The sequence below is a fragment of the Chrysoperla carnea genome, chromosome 5 (genome assembly GCF_905475395.1).
Source record: "Chrysoperla carnea chromosome 5, inChrCarn1.1, whole genome shotgun sequence".
Lineage (NCBI taxonomy): Eukaryota > Metazoa > Arthropoda > Insecta > Neuroptera > Chrysopidae > Chrysoperla > Chrysoperla carnea.
In genome coordinates this window covers 43,605,871-43,620,247 of record NC_058341.1, presented here as the reverse complement: position 1 = coordinate 43,620,247, position 14,377 = coordinate 43,605,871, and the positions used below count along the sequence as shown (strand labels likewise).

At 29.9% G+C, this 14,377-nt stretch overlaps 2 protein-coding genes and 1 non-coding gene across 4 annotated transcripts in view; 2 read left to right on the top strand and 1 right to left on the bottom strand.

Annotated features, from left to right (window-relative positions):
- The first annotated feature begins 391 nt into the window (after positions 1-391).
- On the top strand, positions 392-1,069 carry LOC123300860. Its single transcript, XM_044883513.1, has 2 exons — positions 392-545; positions 620-1,069. The coding sequence occupies exons 1-2, from the start codon at positions 471-473 to the stop codon at positions 968-970; spliced, it is 426 nt and encodes a 141-aa protein (XP_044739448.1). The 5' UTR covers positions 392-470; the 3' UTR covers positions 971-1,069.
- A 681-nt stretch (positions 1,070-1,750) lies between these two features.
- Trnal-uaa lies at positions 1,751-1,834 on the top strand. The gene has a single exon. It is a non-coding gene; the product is annotated as a tRNA-Leu (tRNA).
- Positions 1,835-4,233: 2,399 nt separating this feature from the next.
- LOC123299906 (sodium-dependent transporter bedraggled) overlaps positions 4,234-14,377 on the bottom strand; it is a 47,185-nt gene continuing 37,041 nt past the window's right edge. The window contains exons 3-11 of one of the 2 annotated variants that reach the window (XM_044882316.1): positions 12,504-12,907; positions 11,642-11,848; positions 10,818-11,161; positions 10,534-10,756; positions 9,572-9,984; positions 9,172-9,402; positions 8,768-8,968; positions 8,670-8,696; positions 4,234-7,949 (exon numbers count right to left, since the gene is read on the bottom strand). In XM_044882316.1, coding sequence (XP_044738251.1) covers positions 7,212-7,949; positions 8,670-8,696; positions 8,768-8,968; positions 9,172-9,402; positions 9,572-9,984; positions 10,534-10,756; positions 10,818-11,161; positions 11,642-11,848; positions 12,504-12,907 — 2,788 coding nt within the window. In that variant the 3' untranslated portion in view covers positions 4,234-7,211. The remainder of the gene's footprint in view (positions 7,950-8,669; positions 8,697-8,767; positions 8,969-9,171; positions 9,403-9,571; positions 9,985-10,533; positions 10,757-10,817; positions 11,162-11,641; positions 11,849-12,503; positions 12,908-14,377) is intronic. The other variant, XM_044882318.1, reaches the window with a different exon arrangement.

Below are 14,377 nucleotides of genomic sequence, written 5' to 3'. Positions count from 1 at the left end.
GCTTCTATTTTCTACCACTTTTAGTCTTAAATTAAATTAATTAATTAAAATATTTCTTAAGGAACAAGCTATCATTTCGTGTACTAAAAAGTATAAAATAATTTTTCCTATGAGTCACTCAGACACGATTATTTTTAAAACTTTGAGGCGCTCGATATCAAGAATGAATCGAATTTTTGATATTGAGCGCCTCAAGGTTTTACAAATAGTAGTGTATGAGTGACTCATTGAAAAAATTATTTTTTACTTTTTAGTAGAATAAGTCCCTTAAAAAGTATTTTTCATTAAAATTTTTTTAAATATTTGGTTTAATATATAGTATTGGCGGTGCAGCCATCTATTTCTTTATTATATATCTATGATTATGACAACAGACAAACATAGACAACGAGCGAAATGATTTGAAAATCAAAATAAATCAAAAATGCATGGTTAAAAATTTTTAATCCATTTTACTCAAAAATGGAAAAATGGCAGAAAACGTTCATAAATTATTACATCCTGATTTAATGTCAAGAGAAGAAATTATTGAAATCCTAATATCGGTATAATTAAAATAATATTAATAATTTTACTATAACCTCTTTACTAATTTATAGTTTTATTTAATTTTTTTTAGAGATGCATTAAAATCGATAATATTGAACAATTAAATCGTTCTGAATTATTAAATATATATAATCGTATAGTCATGCCATTGGAACAAAGGTGTTCACGGCAAAATGGTGTTAAGAAACCTACACAAGAAACGAACCATGAAAAAAAAGTGTGTGCATCGTTACCACCATGCCGAAAAATTAAAGTAAATGCGGCATCGAATAGTAATTCAAACGATTATGATAAACAAAAGAAAATATTAAAAATGTCTGATGATGTTAGTAAGTTAAGTTTAAAACGAAGTATATCGGCTGAAAATGATAAACCTGAAATTCCAAATAAAAAAGGGAGACAAAAAATTACATGGCCTTGAGATTTCAGTATAATTTACGATTATAAGTGAATTTAGGTTTGAACAGCGATTAGGTTCTTTTACGGTATTTTTAAGAATAGAATTGCAGCTTATTTTTATTTAATATGTAGATACTTTTTTTTTAAAAGACGAAGAAACGTATTTTCTGATAATTTTTGATCGCAGTAATTTTAATTACTAATAATATTTACACATTACTTTTACAGTATGGATCGATTGTAAACACTTTCATTTTCGCCAATGTACGGTTTTCAAGTTTACTAAAACATACATGGCACATTTTCTTTATAATTTTAATCATGTATCGATATAATTTTAGGAAAATGTTTTTAAATTATTGTAAATATGTAAACTATTATAAATTGTATAATTTTGTCTGTACTTGAAATAAATAATTAAATAAGATATAACAGAAACATATTGTAACTTTTTTTTCTAATATTTAAATAAATGATGTGACCGTATTTTTTGTAGTTTCAATATTTCCTCTTTACATTTACTAGAAGAAAAGAGCTATTATATTTTAGTTATTCTATTTTGGACTTTATAACTGATCCTTAACAAAATAACAAAAGGTGAGTTCGATACATACATCAATTGCATCTATAGGTAAACAATTCTTTAAGTTTTTATAGTTTTTTTGGTGATCCTTCTTCTAAAAAGTTTAAAAATATTTAAAGATTGTTCTTATAATGTCTATGAGAGAAGATAAAACAAATTTTTAAAAATCAATAAATTTATTTTAAATATTATTCGATTATATTTAATATATTAACATCAGTCAGGTTGGCCGAGCGGTCTAAGGCGCCAGATTTAAGCTCTGGTTCCCAAACGGGAGCGTGGGTTCGAACCCCACACCTGACAATCTTTTTTTTTACATTTATTTTATTAAATGCATTCATTTATAGACTAACCATATTACTATATTATGTTAGTATTTAATTTTAATACTAGCCGCTATCCGCCTGATTTATTGAACAATTTCAACTTTAAAAAGAAATATAACAAAAATTATTACTATAGGATACCAAATATTATTTTGACCTGACTATCTTCTCTTCGGCATAAGAGTTTATTTCCCTCGGATCAAAGAGAAGAGAAATTAATAAGAAATACAATTACATTCATTTATAGGTAAGTTTTATATTATATGGAATTATGTGCAAGTAATTCGTAAATAGTTTTTATGTATTTTGATTTCATTTAAATAAAGTTGAAAACTCAAACCCTGTTTTTATTTTATTTTTCCCCATCTCTTTGTAGCTATACAATATTATTTCAGTTAAAAATAGGTGAGTATTTCGAACTTCACGATAGGTAAGTATTTCAAACTTCGTTTGCCATTTTTTTTTGTAATAATACTACTCAAAATTTTCCGAAAATGAGTTTTACTTTTTGTTATAATTTAAGAAAGTCGAAAATATGAATATAATTATTTATTAATACGAATAACAGAGCCCTAATGGTATAATGGTTAGCGTATCTGACTTCGAATAAATAGTCCCTTGGTTCGAAACTAGGTGAGGACATATGTTAAAAAAAAGTTCATTAAATCTTTTAAGCAAAATCTGATTTTTATTTTCATTTTTTTCAAATTTCCACCGCAGCATGTTTGCCTAGTAAATGATGAAAAAATTAGTTTTTTTTCGTTCAAAAACTTCAATTTTTTTCACATTTCTACTAGGAGAACATCAAGGACGGACGGAATAAGTAGTACCTGATAGCAAGGTAATTGTTGTCACCTCGTAAGTCAGAAAGTTAGTGGTCTGCACACCCGTGTTTGGTGAGTGTGACCTCTAGTGGGCAGACCAATAACTTTCTGCCAAAATAAAATTTTAGACTTTCGGGGTGAAAACACTTACTCACCTTTCTCCTTATCAGGAACTACTAATTCCCACTTATGTTCTCCTAGTACAAATGTTGAAAAAATTGAAAATTTTTTCGAAATTATTATTATTTTTTGAATATAAATAAAATTAAACTGACCAATATTATTTATATTAGCTGACCAATTATCAGCGAATGCTTCCCGATCGCGCATAGGTGGAGTTTTTTCAATCTTTAATAAACAATTTTCTGGTGCTGACCAATTAATGAGACCAACTGACCTTTTATGACCTTTCAGATGGTATAATTGGTCAATCGAAATTTCGCACATGAGGAGCTAAGCTTTTGTACATATTTTTAATATTTTGTAACAGGAGAACATTATTTTAAAAAGTGAGATATATTTTTGATTATTTAAATTCCCACCCCCTGACACAATAGTGATTTATGACCTATGTTTAACTGACGTTATTTATAGCAAGGGGCGGATGATATAGGTAATTTAAACTATAAAAGGAATGGAAAATTTATAAAATCAGAAAAAATTCATATTTAATTTAAAAGTAAAAATGTTAGCCAAAACAAGATACGAACCAGCGTACCTTGGTTCCATTGCCATGTGCTATACCCACACAACCATCCGTTTTATTTATAACCATATAATTAATTTAATACTTACCTTTACTATAAATAATTAATTAAGTGATATTTGCTCTGAAAGAAAAAATAGGATAGAAAATTTAAAATATATAACGATTTTTATTTATTTATAACAAAAAAAATATTGTTATAAGCTTTCATGAAAAATCATATTGTACATTTTCATAAAACAAATTAACAGAGATTCTTCTTTTCTTATTAAAGTTTTTATACAAAATAAGTAAAATTCGATCACTTTTATATAATAATAATAATAAATAAGGGTGTCCCAAGATTAACGTTTGATTCGAACTTCTTTCATTTCATTTCATTTTATCTACCAGTTATTTATTCGACTGTATTATGCATTATTTCTAGGAACTGTTGTTTGCTTGTTACTTACTTAAAATAGTGTTATTACTTACTTTTTGGTATGGGAGACCACTGATATGGAAAATTTTAGGGGTTGAATACTCATGCCTTGCCTTCTTTGAATCAGGATGATTGGAGCATGATGATAACTTTGGTTTTTTAAAGATTCATGCAATTTTCTGTTAGTTCCACAGAAAACATCTTTACTTTTATTATATAGGAGAAATAAAAAAAAAAAATAATAATAATAAAATAAATAAAAAACAATTAATTGTTGTTTTTCAATAAAAATTTATTAAACTTATAATCGTATGTAATAAACTTAATAATAAATAGTTTAAAATAAGTTCTGATACTTTATTCCATAACGATAAAGTACAGAATGACTAACTAAGCGTTCGTTATTTTTGATGAATACAATTATTACAATATACATATATTTAAAATTATTTATAATAATACACTTTAACTATATTTACACCAATATTAAAATATTTTATTTATAAAAGCTACCTTCTGATACGACTTCTGGTCTGTTGGTGTTTGCAAAGGGTTATTCGTTAAGAATGGTATAACTTTCAACTTAAATTAAATAGCTCAGATGAGACAGAACAGCTAAAATGTAATAATTTTTTATTTATTTTAAAGAGTATTTTATGTTAATTTGTGTGATATATAGACAGCCAAATGTAGCCTATAGCTTTTCTGGGAAATGCGTGTCCGGAAAATTCGATTTTTCAATTACTCGACCGCATAAATTATGTTCGACATATTGACGGTATGAACAAATAAAAACAATGTAGTATGGTAAATAGCTCGAACATGAACACTCATTATAATAAAACTTCGATAACACGCATGCGTTGTTCAACATTGCATTAAAATACTCTTTTAAATATAAATAAAAATGTTAAGTTTAAAGTTCTGTCCCTGTAAAATCCCTGACAAAGACTTTGTTAGATTACGAACTTGTAGGAATGTTTTCGATGCCGATTTAAGCTTCCAACTTGATTTTTATTTTGCATGACCTTAGTTATTAATCTATGTCCTATAAAAGTGTGAAAAGAAGTGAAACAAGTAAAGTGATCAAAGAAAGATAAGTCATTCTCTCCTCCAGAGGAACTGTTATATTAAATTTCTATTTTCAGAATAATACTTATTAAGTTATTGGAAGCTAATTGGTTGGTAGGAAAAAATTCGCTTTTTATTTTAGTAGTAAATTTAGTGGCTGATACGTATTTTCCGATACCTAGATGTAGATGTAAATCCTAGAACGAATTTATATAAATTTTTAACAAGATTGATATCAATCTTGGTAAAAAATAAAAATTGAAATAACTCCGAAGTCAATAACAATTTACTTTTTTAATTGTTGATTTCTTTGAAACTAAGAATGTATGTTACACCGGATTAATCATATACGAACAGGGTCGAATTAATCATCCGGAGACTCATAGGCAATGCAATTATCATCGGAATGAGAAAATTAGCGCCGTTTTTTTAGTCTTCGTAAATCTGTATGTTTTTTCTCTTTTTTCCTTTCCCTGGAGCTCCTAAGCAATTAATCCAGCCATGAAATTGTGACGACTAAATAAATTACAAAATTTAATAGGGGGAATAAATTAATCTGTCTTTTTTTTGGTTTTTATCTCTCAAGACAATTAATAAATTAATTATCCAACAATAATAGTAAAGACGATAATAGTCATCGCATACGGAAGCCTGAATGGTTCATGATCAATTTATGAAAAAGTGGCGCTACACTAGCTTTTTTTTTAAATGTGTACTACCCACAAGTATAAAACCAACTTTCAAAAAGTGCACTTGTGACTTGTGGTTATGGGTACATACCTTGAAAATGTCAGTCGGTGATAACTTTAGTTAGCCACTATCGAAACTGTCTGAAATTATTAATAATTGTATATCCGGATTTAATGATAATATGATAATGTTTATAATTTGTATTAGGTAGTTAGTTATAAATTTTTATTAGTATTATTTAAAAAATATAATGCTTTAACTAGCCTTTTCCCTAAAATAAGATTCGCTACATGGCAGAACTAGGGAGATACAAAAATTTTCATTTCCTATATTTTCATATCCTGCCATCGAGCGGATCTTTTTTTAATCTTCTGAGGAAAAAGGCTAATTAAAGCATTATATTTTTTAAATAATACTAATAAAAATTTTTAACTAACTACATATTACATTGTCATATTATCATTAAATCCGGATATACAATTATTAATAATTCCAGACAGTTTCGGCAATTATTTGGTTTCGGTGATGGCTAATTAAAGAATAGTTATCACCGACTGACATTTTTAAAAAGGTTTGTATCCATAAACACAAGTCACAAGTGCACTTTTTTAAAGTTGGTTTTATACTTATGGGTAGTACACATTTAAAAAATAAGCTAGTGTAGCGCCATTTTTTCATAAATTGATATGAACTATTCAGGCTTCCTTCCAATTAATTATTCAGGAAGATATATTTTTCGTTTTCGAAAGTGAGTAGAGAATGAAAGACAGAAATAGCTTCAATGGCTTTTTTTTTGTATTCGACTCCATTGCAGTGGGGCAATCTTTGTTTTTCGTTTTCTATTTCAGTTAAGAAAATGAAAGAGACTAATAAAAGTCTTTGCATTCTCCATTTACAAAAATATCTTTCAAAGTTTTATCTACTAATAATAAATGCTCATAAAGTAAAAAAGTTATAGCCAAGTATGTCTATTGATTGATTTTGGTGAGTAATGAAGTGTATGCTTCATTTTTACTAAACAATCCCAAAGCATGCGTCTTTTATATTAATAAAATAAAATTGTTGTGATTAATTCAGGTTCAATTTACTAGTTCCTTTGTTCAAAACGTGTTATTTAGTAATAGCGCCTAACACCCAAGCCAAAAAAATTAAATTATAAAAATACAGAGTGATGTGTTTTTAATTGCCCCGCCGTTCTAAGTATTTATTTTTACTGCATTGCTTCAAATGAGAATCTTTTTTTAATAATATCTCGGTTAATAAATAATTAATTTAACTACTTAAAGTATGAATTAATTACATAACAGTCTATTTTTATAATTGGTACAATCAGAGGCGAATTTAGGATAAGATTCCAGGCCTAGGGCGACAATCTAAGACGGCATCGAACCTAATTCCACAATTGGTTGATACTTTTTTGTCCCTTAATAAGTGAAGTTATTCAAAATTATTTCGTAAAACGACGAGATAATTAAAAATACATGGTTTTGTATGCTTATCTACTACAGACAGGGGCGTAGGGGTTAATTAACACGATTTGAACAAGAGGAATAGGTTTATAAGTAAAATGATTTGGTGTACACATAGTTAAGTAAGTTTTTTTGTTAAAATAATAAAACATATTTGATTGAATATTTAAAAACTATATCACAGAAGACAAATTTTCATTTTTTATATTGTCTTTTTGTATTTGATCCATTGTTAATGAATCTTGTCCAATTGGTTCAGCACCATCGACTAAACACACAACACTTAACGAACCACTTGTACTTTCTTCAGACACAACACTACGACGCAACGTATTTGCTGCACGTATTGTACTACGTCTAATACTACTACGTAATATACTTGCGACTTCGGCAGCCGTTAATGTTGACGATGAATTATGATTGTGAGTTCTACGATCAATTGTTGAACTACGATTTGTTTCACTATTATAAACATTTCGTACTGTGGGTGGCAGGGGTAATTCTGTGGTATCTGATATACTGATGGCTACATGTGGTGATTGATTCATTTCAACCAAAACAGCTGCATAATCCGGAGGTGGAGGTTCTAATTGTTGTTGAATGTTTGATAATTGTTGTTGATTGTTTTGTTGCTGTTGTTGATCACGTGATTCACTGCTTTCGCCTAATACGTTAGCAAGTCGTCGTACACTACGACGTATACTTTGACGTAATAATTTTGCTATTCTTGCACCCGTTGCCGTTGTGTATGATGGCGGAGGTGTATATTTTGGTGGTGGATCTTCGAATGCTGGATCTGTAGCGGTGGCCGAATTTGTTGTATTGGTCTGTGCCCCCCTAGAATGTGTGTAGGATGATAAATCTTCCATATGTTCACTATCCAACGGTGGTCGATATAATAATTGAATTCGCTAAAAAGAATAATATAAATATATTAATATTGTAATTTGAAAATTATTAGAAAATTTTGGATACGAGTGATGGAAATCGAACAAACATGCATGCAGTGATAGCCATAAAATTTCGTATTGACTGTGAATTCTATTGTTGAAAGTTTCAAAAGTTTTTCTGGAAATTAACAGAATTGTAAAAAATCACGGCTGATCTACTAATTCTAAATTATTGAATTAAATTACACAGATTAATAGTGCATCTCTAATTAACAAATATTATTTATAAAATTGACAAAAATCTGAAGCGGCTGTCAGCCCTTTTGTCAGAAAGTGATATTGTTAAAAGGAAATGATTTTTTTGATTGCAAGTTCCATGATAAATTTAAAAAAATATTATTGCTAATTAGCCAAACCGGTTGCGGTTGCTTTGGCAATCCTCTTCAGTAGTTTTATGCTGTTAAAACTATAAAATCAAAAAATCAAAATAAGATAAATGAATATGTACATCGCCCTGTTGTGGGTCCTGAAGGGGATATTTTACAATTTTGTATACATTTGGAAAGACTGATTTGATCTCTTGAATTTTTCCAGTACAAAGGTTCTTAGTAACCTTTGGAATTTAAGGATTTATAAAATTAAATAAAAAATTGTGCGTATATAAAATTGAAAACTAAAACAATAAAAGCGCAACGAAAAAGACGAAGATAAATCACTGAAATACTATTTTTTATCTCTTACATAATTTTCACGTTCCAATTCCTCTTCCTTTAATACGATACGTAAAATAGAAAATGTTAGTAATGAATTAGAAAAAAACCAAATTTAAGTACACTTACATCTAAGATATCTGGTGGTCCTTTATTTAGATATCTATAACTTTGTACAAATGCGGCAATCGGAACAGTTAATATTGGTAATAATTGTAAAAGACTGCCTAATTGTCTCGCCCATAATGCCCAATAATCGTATGCCGGTGCATGATGCCATGTGTATAATTCACGAAAATTACCATTTCGAAATGTAGATATACAATACACCTAGAAAAATATAATTTAAGAATGAAAATAGTTATCATAATGGGCTAACAATTTTGTTGCGTCAAATTAATAATTTTAAATTTGAGCATTGTGAAACTTATATCTCAAGAACCCCAACATAAAGACCGATTTTAACTTTTGGAAAATTACGTGCCTCAAGATTTTATATCTTCAATTATCTTCGAAATTGAAATAATACTTACAACTAATGCTACAGGAAGAACTACATTCCAAATAAATGATAAAAGTGGAGCAGCCCATTGTACAAGACAAGCATGACTTCCAGGTGTAAATAATGCTGTTACAACTGAATCACCACTGTAAGGACGCCCGCGTACCATAAACACAGCACTTACAAATACCATATATAACACGGATAACCACCAAGTACCACCGACGCAATAATCAAAGAAATAAACCGCGTAGATTCCATACTGCAAATAGAACAAACAATTTAATTTTTTATTTAATTTTGTTTAATTATTTAGCTTTCGATATTTCGAAAACCAAACTTAGCATTAATTAGGTATTGCAAGCGTTTGTATAATATACCAAAATATGTATAACTTTAAAAAACTCGTGTCAACTCAAACTTCAACTTACCTCTGTTGTCATCATAATTCCAATTAAAAATGCTGTTACACAGCTGAAAAACGTAATAGACATTTGCCATGATTTTAAAACTTTAGCCTTAATTGCTATAATGCCTGTAATAACACAATGCCAGATTGCCAATTGTTGTGAAATCCCAAATAGTATCATAATAAAGTAGAATAGGACAGCCCAAAATGGTGATAGTTGATCCGGTCCAATAATTGTGAACGTAGCAGGTATTAATTCAGTAGCAAATCGTAATGGTTGATATCCACTTTCAGAGCCTCGATCAATGCCAGGACGTATCACACGTTCACCTAATATTAACGATGAATGCATCATATATCGGACAGGAGTTGTTGCTAAACTAGGAGGTAGCGGTTGTCGAACATTGCGCATAAAAATATATGACTTAGTTGTTTCTAAAAAAAAGAAAGAGTTTTACGTAAATTTTACATAAGATTGATATTTCTCGTGATCTTAAGATAGTATAGTAGTATCGGGGGTCAGAGTTATTTACGACTATTTTTTTAAAATTTATTTAAAAAATCATAGTTTCCTCATTTATGCGAAAATAAAATTAGATTAACAAATTGAATCACAGGGAAGTTGGTCTAGGAATAGGACAGTAGTTGGACAGTTGATCCTGTTGTAAGTTTCGTCTCTTTATTGAGACTTCTTCAGCAAGTTGATCTTAGTTAAATTCAGAGTCTTGTGAATTCGAACTAAGTAATCACTAAAATAACAAAAACATACTAATGCTTTAACTCGCTCAACTAGCTGATGTTCAAAAGAATGACCATAATATAACATATAAGTACAAATGTAAAATATTATGTATTCTAACTGTTTATGTTCTTGTGGGAAAATAACCAAAGTGGGAAAATAATCCAAATAAGCAAAGGCTACTTAATTTGAATGCACCAAAATCAACGACTTTCAATAATAAAATTTGACTTATAAATACTTACCAAAAGATCCTGGTAAATAGTTGTACCCATAAAATTGTAATACTTCAACACACGTATTTGCTAAAAATGCTGCTAGAAGTAACACAGTACAGGTAATTACAACTACCAGTCCTGTATCACGTTGTAACAGATGCTTATGTTTATTATGTGATGCAATTTGCATTGCTGCAGCTCCAAATAAACCCCAAGTTAGAAACGCTTCCTGAAATGCTGCTACCCAACACTGAAATCAAATCAAAGTAATGAAAATACGAGATAATTTATAATAAAACAATTGATTTTACCTTTGTATTTAGAAAAAATTCAGGCCATGAAGTTTGAGAAAAAACACCATGCCGTGAATTTGTTGGTGTTAAACCTAATAATTTTGCACAGAGAATAAATGTACAAAATAATGGTACCAACGTGAATAGAAACACCACTTTTCCATACGACTTTAGACCTTTGCTTAACGATACAAAAATGATAATCCAAACAACAGCTAGATTGAAACATACTTGAAATTTTACATTATTACCAAACGAATCGCTATCAAAGCCAGCTAAACTATATCGTTGTAATACTTGGCCATTAAAATAATCGGGAACAGTTTCCGTAATTTTGTATGTGCCGTTTTCATTTTTTTGATCTGAAAGAAAAAAAAAAGAATAAATTCAAAACTACTCGCAAGTTCTTACAAATGAAGCTTTTAAAAAAAATGCATCGGGTCGATTCAGTATACAAAAAGGTATGTGTACTTATGTATGCACGTGAGAAGTTATACTTCTTTGGTAATAACAAATATATTAATTTACAAGTAATGTAAACAAATAATACATAATCCAGTTAATCTATTTATAGTGTTCATACAGTGTGTCCGCATTTAAGATGCATGAAGACACTCTCATATTTTTAGCCCATCTAGAGTTTTTTAATTTAGTGTTTTTTTTTCAGTTCTAGAGCCACGCAAATATGATATGTTTGTAAAGTTGCCAAAGAATGAGTAATTATTTTACTCATAGCGATTTAAAAAAAAATTTATGGCGTTTCAAAGTTAATTTTACCTAAACTGGTTTCCCTACCTTAGATTAAGATAAATTATGCATACTTGGATGTTAATTTTACTTACCATAACGATATATATCGAATGGTTCTGCCCATTTATAATTATCCATTTTGGTTATAAACGAATCGCGAAAGAATACAAATAGCCACGATACACCAATAATACTATACATTCCAATAAGAGCTTGTGCGACTAGAAGTGCTATTCCAACACCTTGGAATATTGGTGAGATACGCCACATGTCAATCACTCCAGCATTTAATTGTTGACCTAGAAACATTAAAAGTAAGGACGTTTACAAAATGAATATAATTGTGGGTTGAATGTGAACACATCATCAGGGTGGCACTTAGCCATCTAGGCACCCCGGGAGGGTCATGCATTTGTCACACTCTTAGTAATGCTTATTTGATTATAATTAAAAAAACTTATTTCGAATTTGTACAGTTTTTTGTAAAAAAAACTAATTTTGATTAAAAACAAAAAATGTAGAATTCTAGAGGTAAAAAACGAAAAAAATGAGAAAATCGCGTTTTTCCCTCTAAATTTTTTTGACTTTTATGAGTCGCTGGAAATCTGTTATCAAATTTTAGCTTTTAATGGTATCTTTTTGTAAAAGAACTTTCGTTGCAAAATAATACAACGTACTTTGCGAAAATGTAAAAATAGGTGCTTCGGAAAAGCCGTGCTCGATCGGTGACGAAGCATCCAACGATAATTTAAAAAGCAGCATTTACTTCGTTAAGACTTGTCCCTAAACATCTAAAATAGTTATTAATCTTGTGGATGCATGATCTTGAGTTAAGTATTTCTGAAGATCTTAGCAGTGGTTAAATATCTTGCCAATCCTTTCATGGCCATACAACCCTTGATAGCATTTGAAGTATGAAAGTCTTGCGAAATAAAAATATAGTTTCTAACTTACCTAAGCATGTATGAAGTGTAAACAATGGTATACCAAATACAACAGATAGCACCATAAATTGTACAATAAAATTAGCTCCAAAATGTATACTAAGTATTGCAAATCTAGATATATTAAAAATGCCCAATGTGCATCCCAGACTAGCTAACATGGAAGAAAGTCTATGTTTCCAATGTCCAATTGGACTTCGTTGGTGATCTTCATTATTATTATTATTATTATTGTTATTATTATTTCTATTACTTGTGCCACCTCCTCCACCACCGCCGCTCCCACTACCAGGAGGTCGTCCTGTATTTGTTGCACGATTATTTGATACATTTGTATTTTCTTCTACGCGATGATGTCGACTTGTATGTGTGCCATTTGTTGGGATTGTTGAGCCCGTTGTGTGATCGCATACTCTAAAACAAACAAAACAAAATACAATTAATTATTTGAATTTCGTACAATCAATAAACTCGAGTGTTTTTAGTTAAAAATTAATATACATTTGAGAAAACTCATTGATCAAAAGTTTTATTTTAGTGTTTATCGCTGTATAGTTATAATCAACTAATGACAAAACGGTAAGGTTTTGTAGTAATTTAGTAGTTATGTTCTAAGATATAGCACATAAATATCCATGATCCCTAACTTTCTGCTGCGTAGTAAATAAGTTCTTGAGTCGATGTGGAGCATTTTCTCTCGTAGGTTATAGGTATATGGAAGAACGGCCATTTTTGAGATACAGGAAGGTGTAGAAATCTGGGGTAAAAAGTGAACCTAACCATCTGGAAGCAATAGTAAGTCAAAGCATCCATTTTTTATAAACCGGGAAAAATAGTGGCAGGCTAAACTTTTTGGCGGATTCTGAGGTGGGTGGTATTGAAGTAAACCGTAAAAAGTAGATTTTAACCGGATAAACTCAAGTATGATTTTCTTCATACAACACGCACTTTTATGGAAGAATAGTGGCAGACACCGCAGACTGGCAGTGTGGCGGTAATTTGGAATCAAACGTGGAAGAAGTCCCGAAAACTGCTGTAAAACACAGTAAGTGCACATGACTGGCAGACATTTACTCCTCCTTCTCCCCACTAGCAAACGAACCACTTTTGCCCCTTTTGGAGTGTTTTGGAGGAGTGGAGGAGTTAATAATGTAGCCTCCCAATACCTCAAAAATCATTTCAAGCAAATAAAAAATAAACCAGAATTTGAAAAGAACATAGAAAATGGGTCAAATTTATTTGATGCTCTAAATTGTTCTTGGCTTGAATAATTAATAAATATTTTTTAAAATACGTATTTCGACTACGAAATAGCTATGAGAACAAATTGCCTAAAATCGAAACAGTCATTTATTAGCTACATTAGCGACAGGTAGTTATTTCTTCGAATAAGTAAAGAATGGAGAGAGAGTTGAGGGACACAGTGTAACACCGGTTATAACGGAACAACCTTAATATTTGTACCTTATTCCAAAAAATTAAAAAAAAAATTACGCAAAATTATTAAATCTGGTTAATTTAATAATTCTGTGTATTTTGTTCTGAAAATTTCTTTGAATAAGGTACGCATATTACAATTATTCCATTGCGCCCGCGTGTTCCACTGTGCCTCACCTCCCTATATTGGTTTGGTAAAGGTTGTGGATTCGATTCCCACATGACTGTGATGATGACTAATTGTAGTCGAAATGCGTATTAGTATAATAATTGAACTTTGTAACGATAAAATTGAATATAGAAACTTACAAAAACATTCAGACCCAGAACTCCGTCGAATGATAAAGTATACTCAAACTGATCGATATCTAAATAAAAACAACTTTTCTATAATATTCGTACTAACACCGTTAAAATTCTAATCATGAATGATCGTTATATTATTTT

Excerpts from the sequence above, each read along its gene's own strand:
- LOC123300860 (XM_044883513.1), top strand. The coding sequence starts at position 471 with ATGGCAGAAAACGTTCATAAATTATTACATCCTGATTTAATGTCAAGA. Across the intron at positions 546-619 it reads TTATTGAAATCCTAATATCG|AGATGCATTAAAATCGATAA; the intron begins GTATAATTAAAA and ends AATTTTTTTTAG.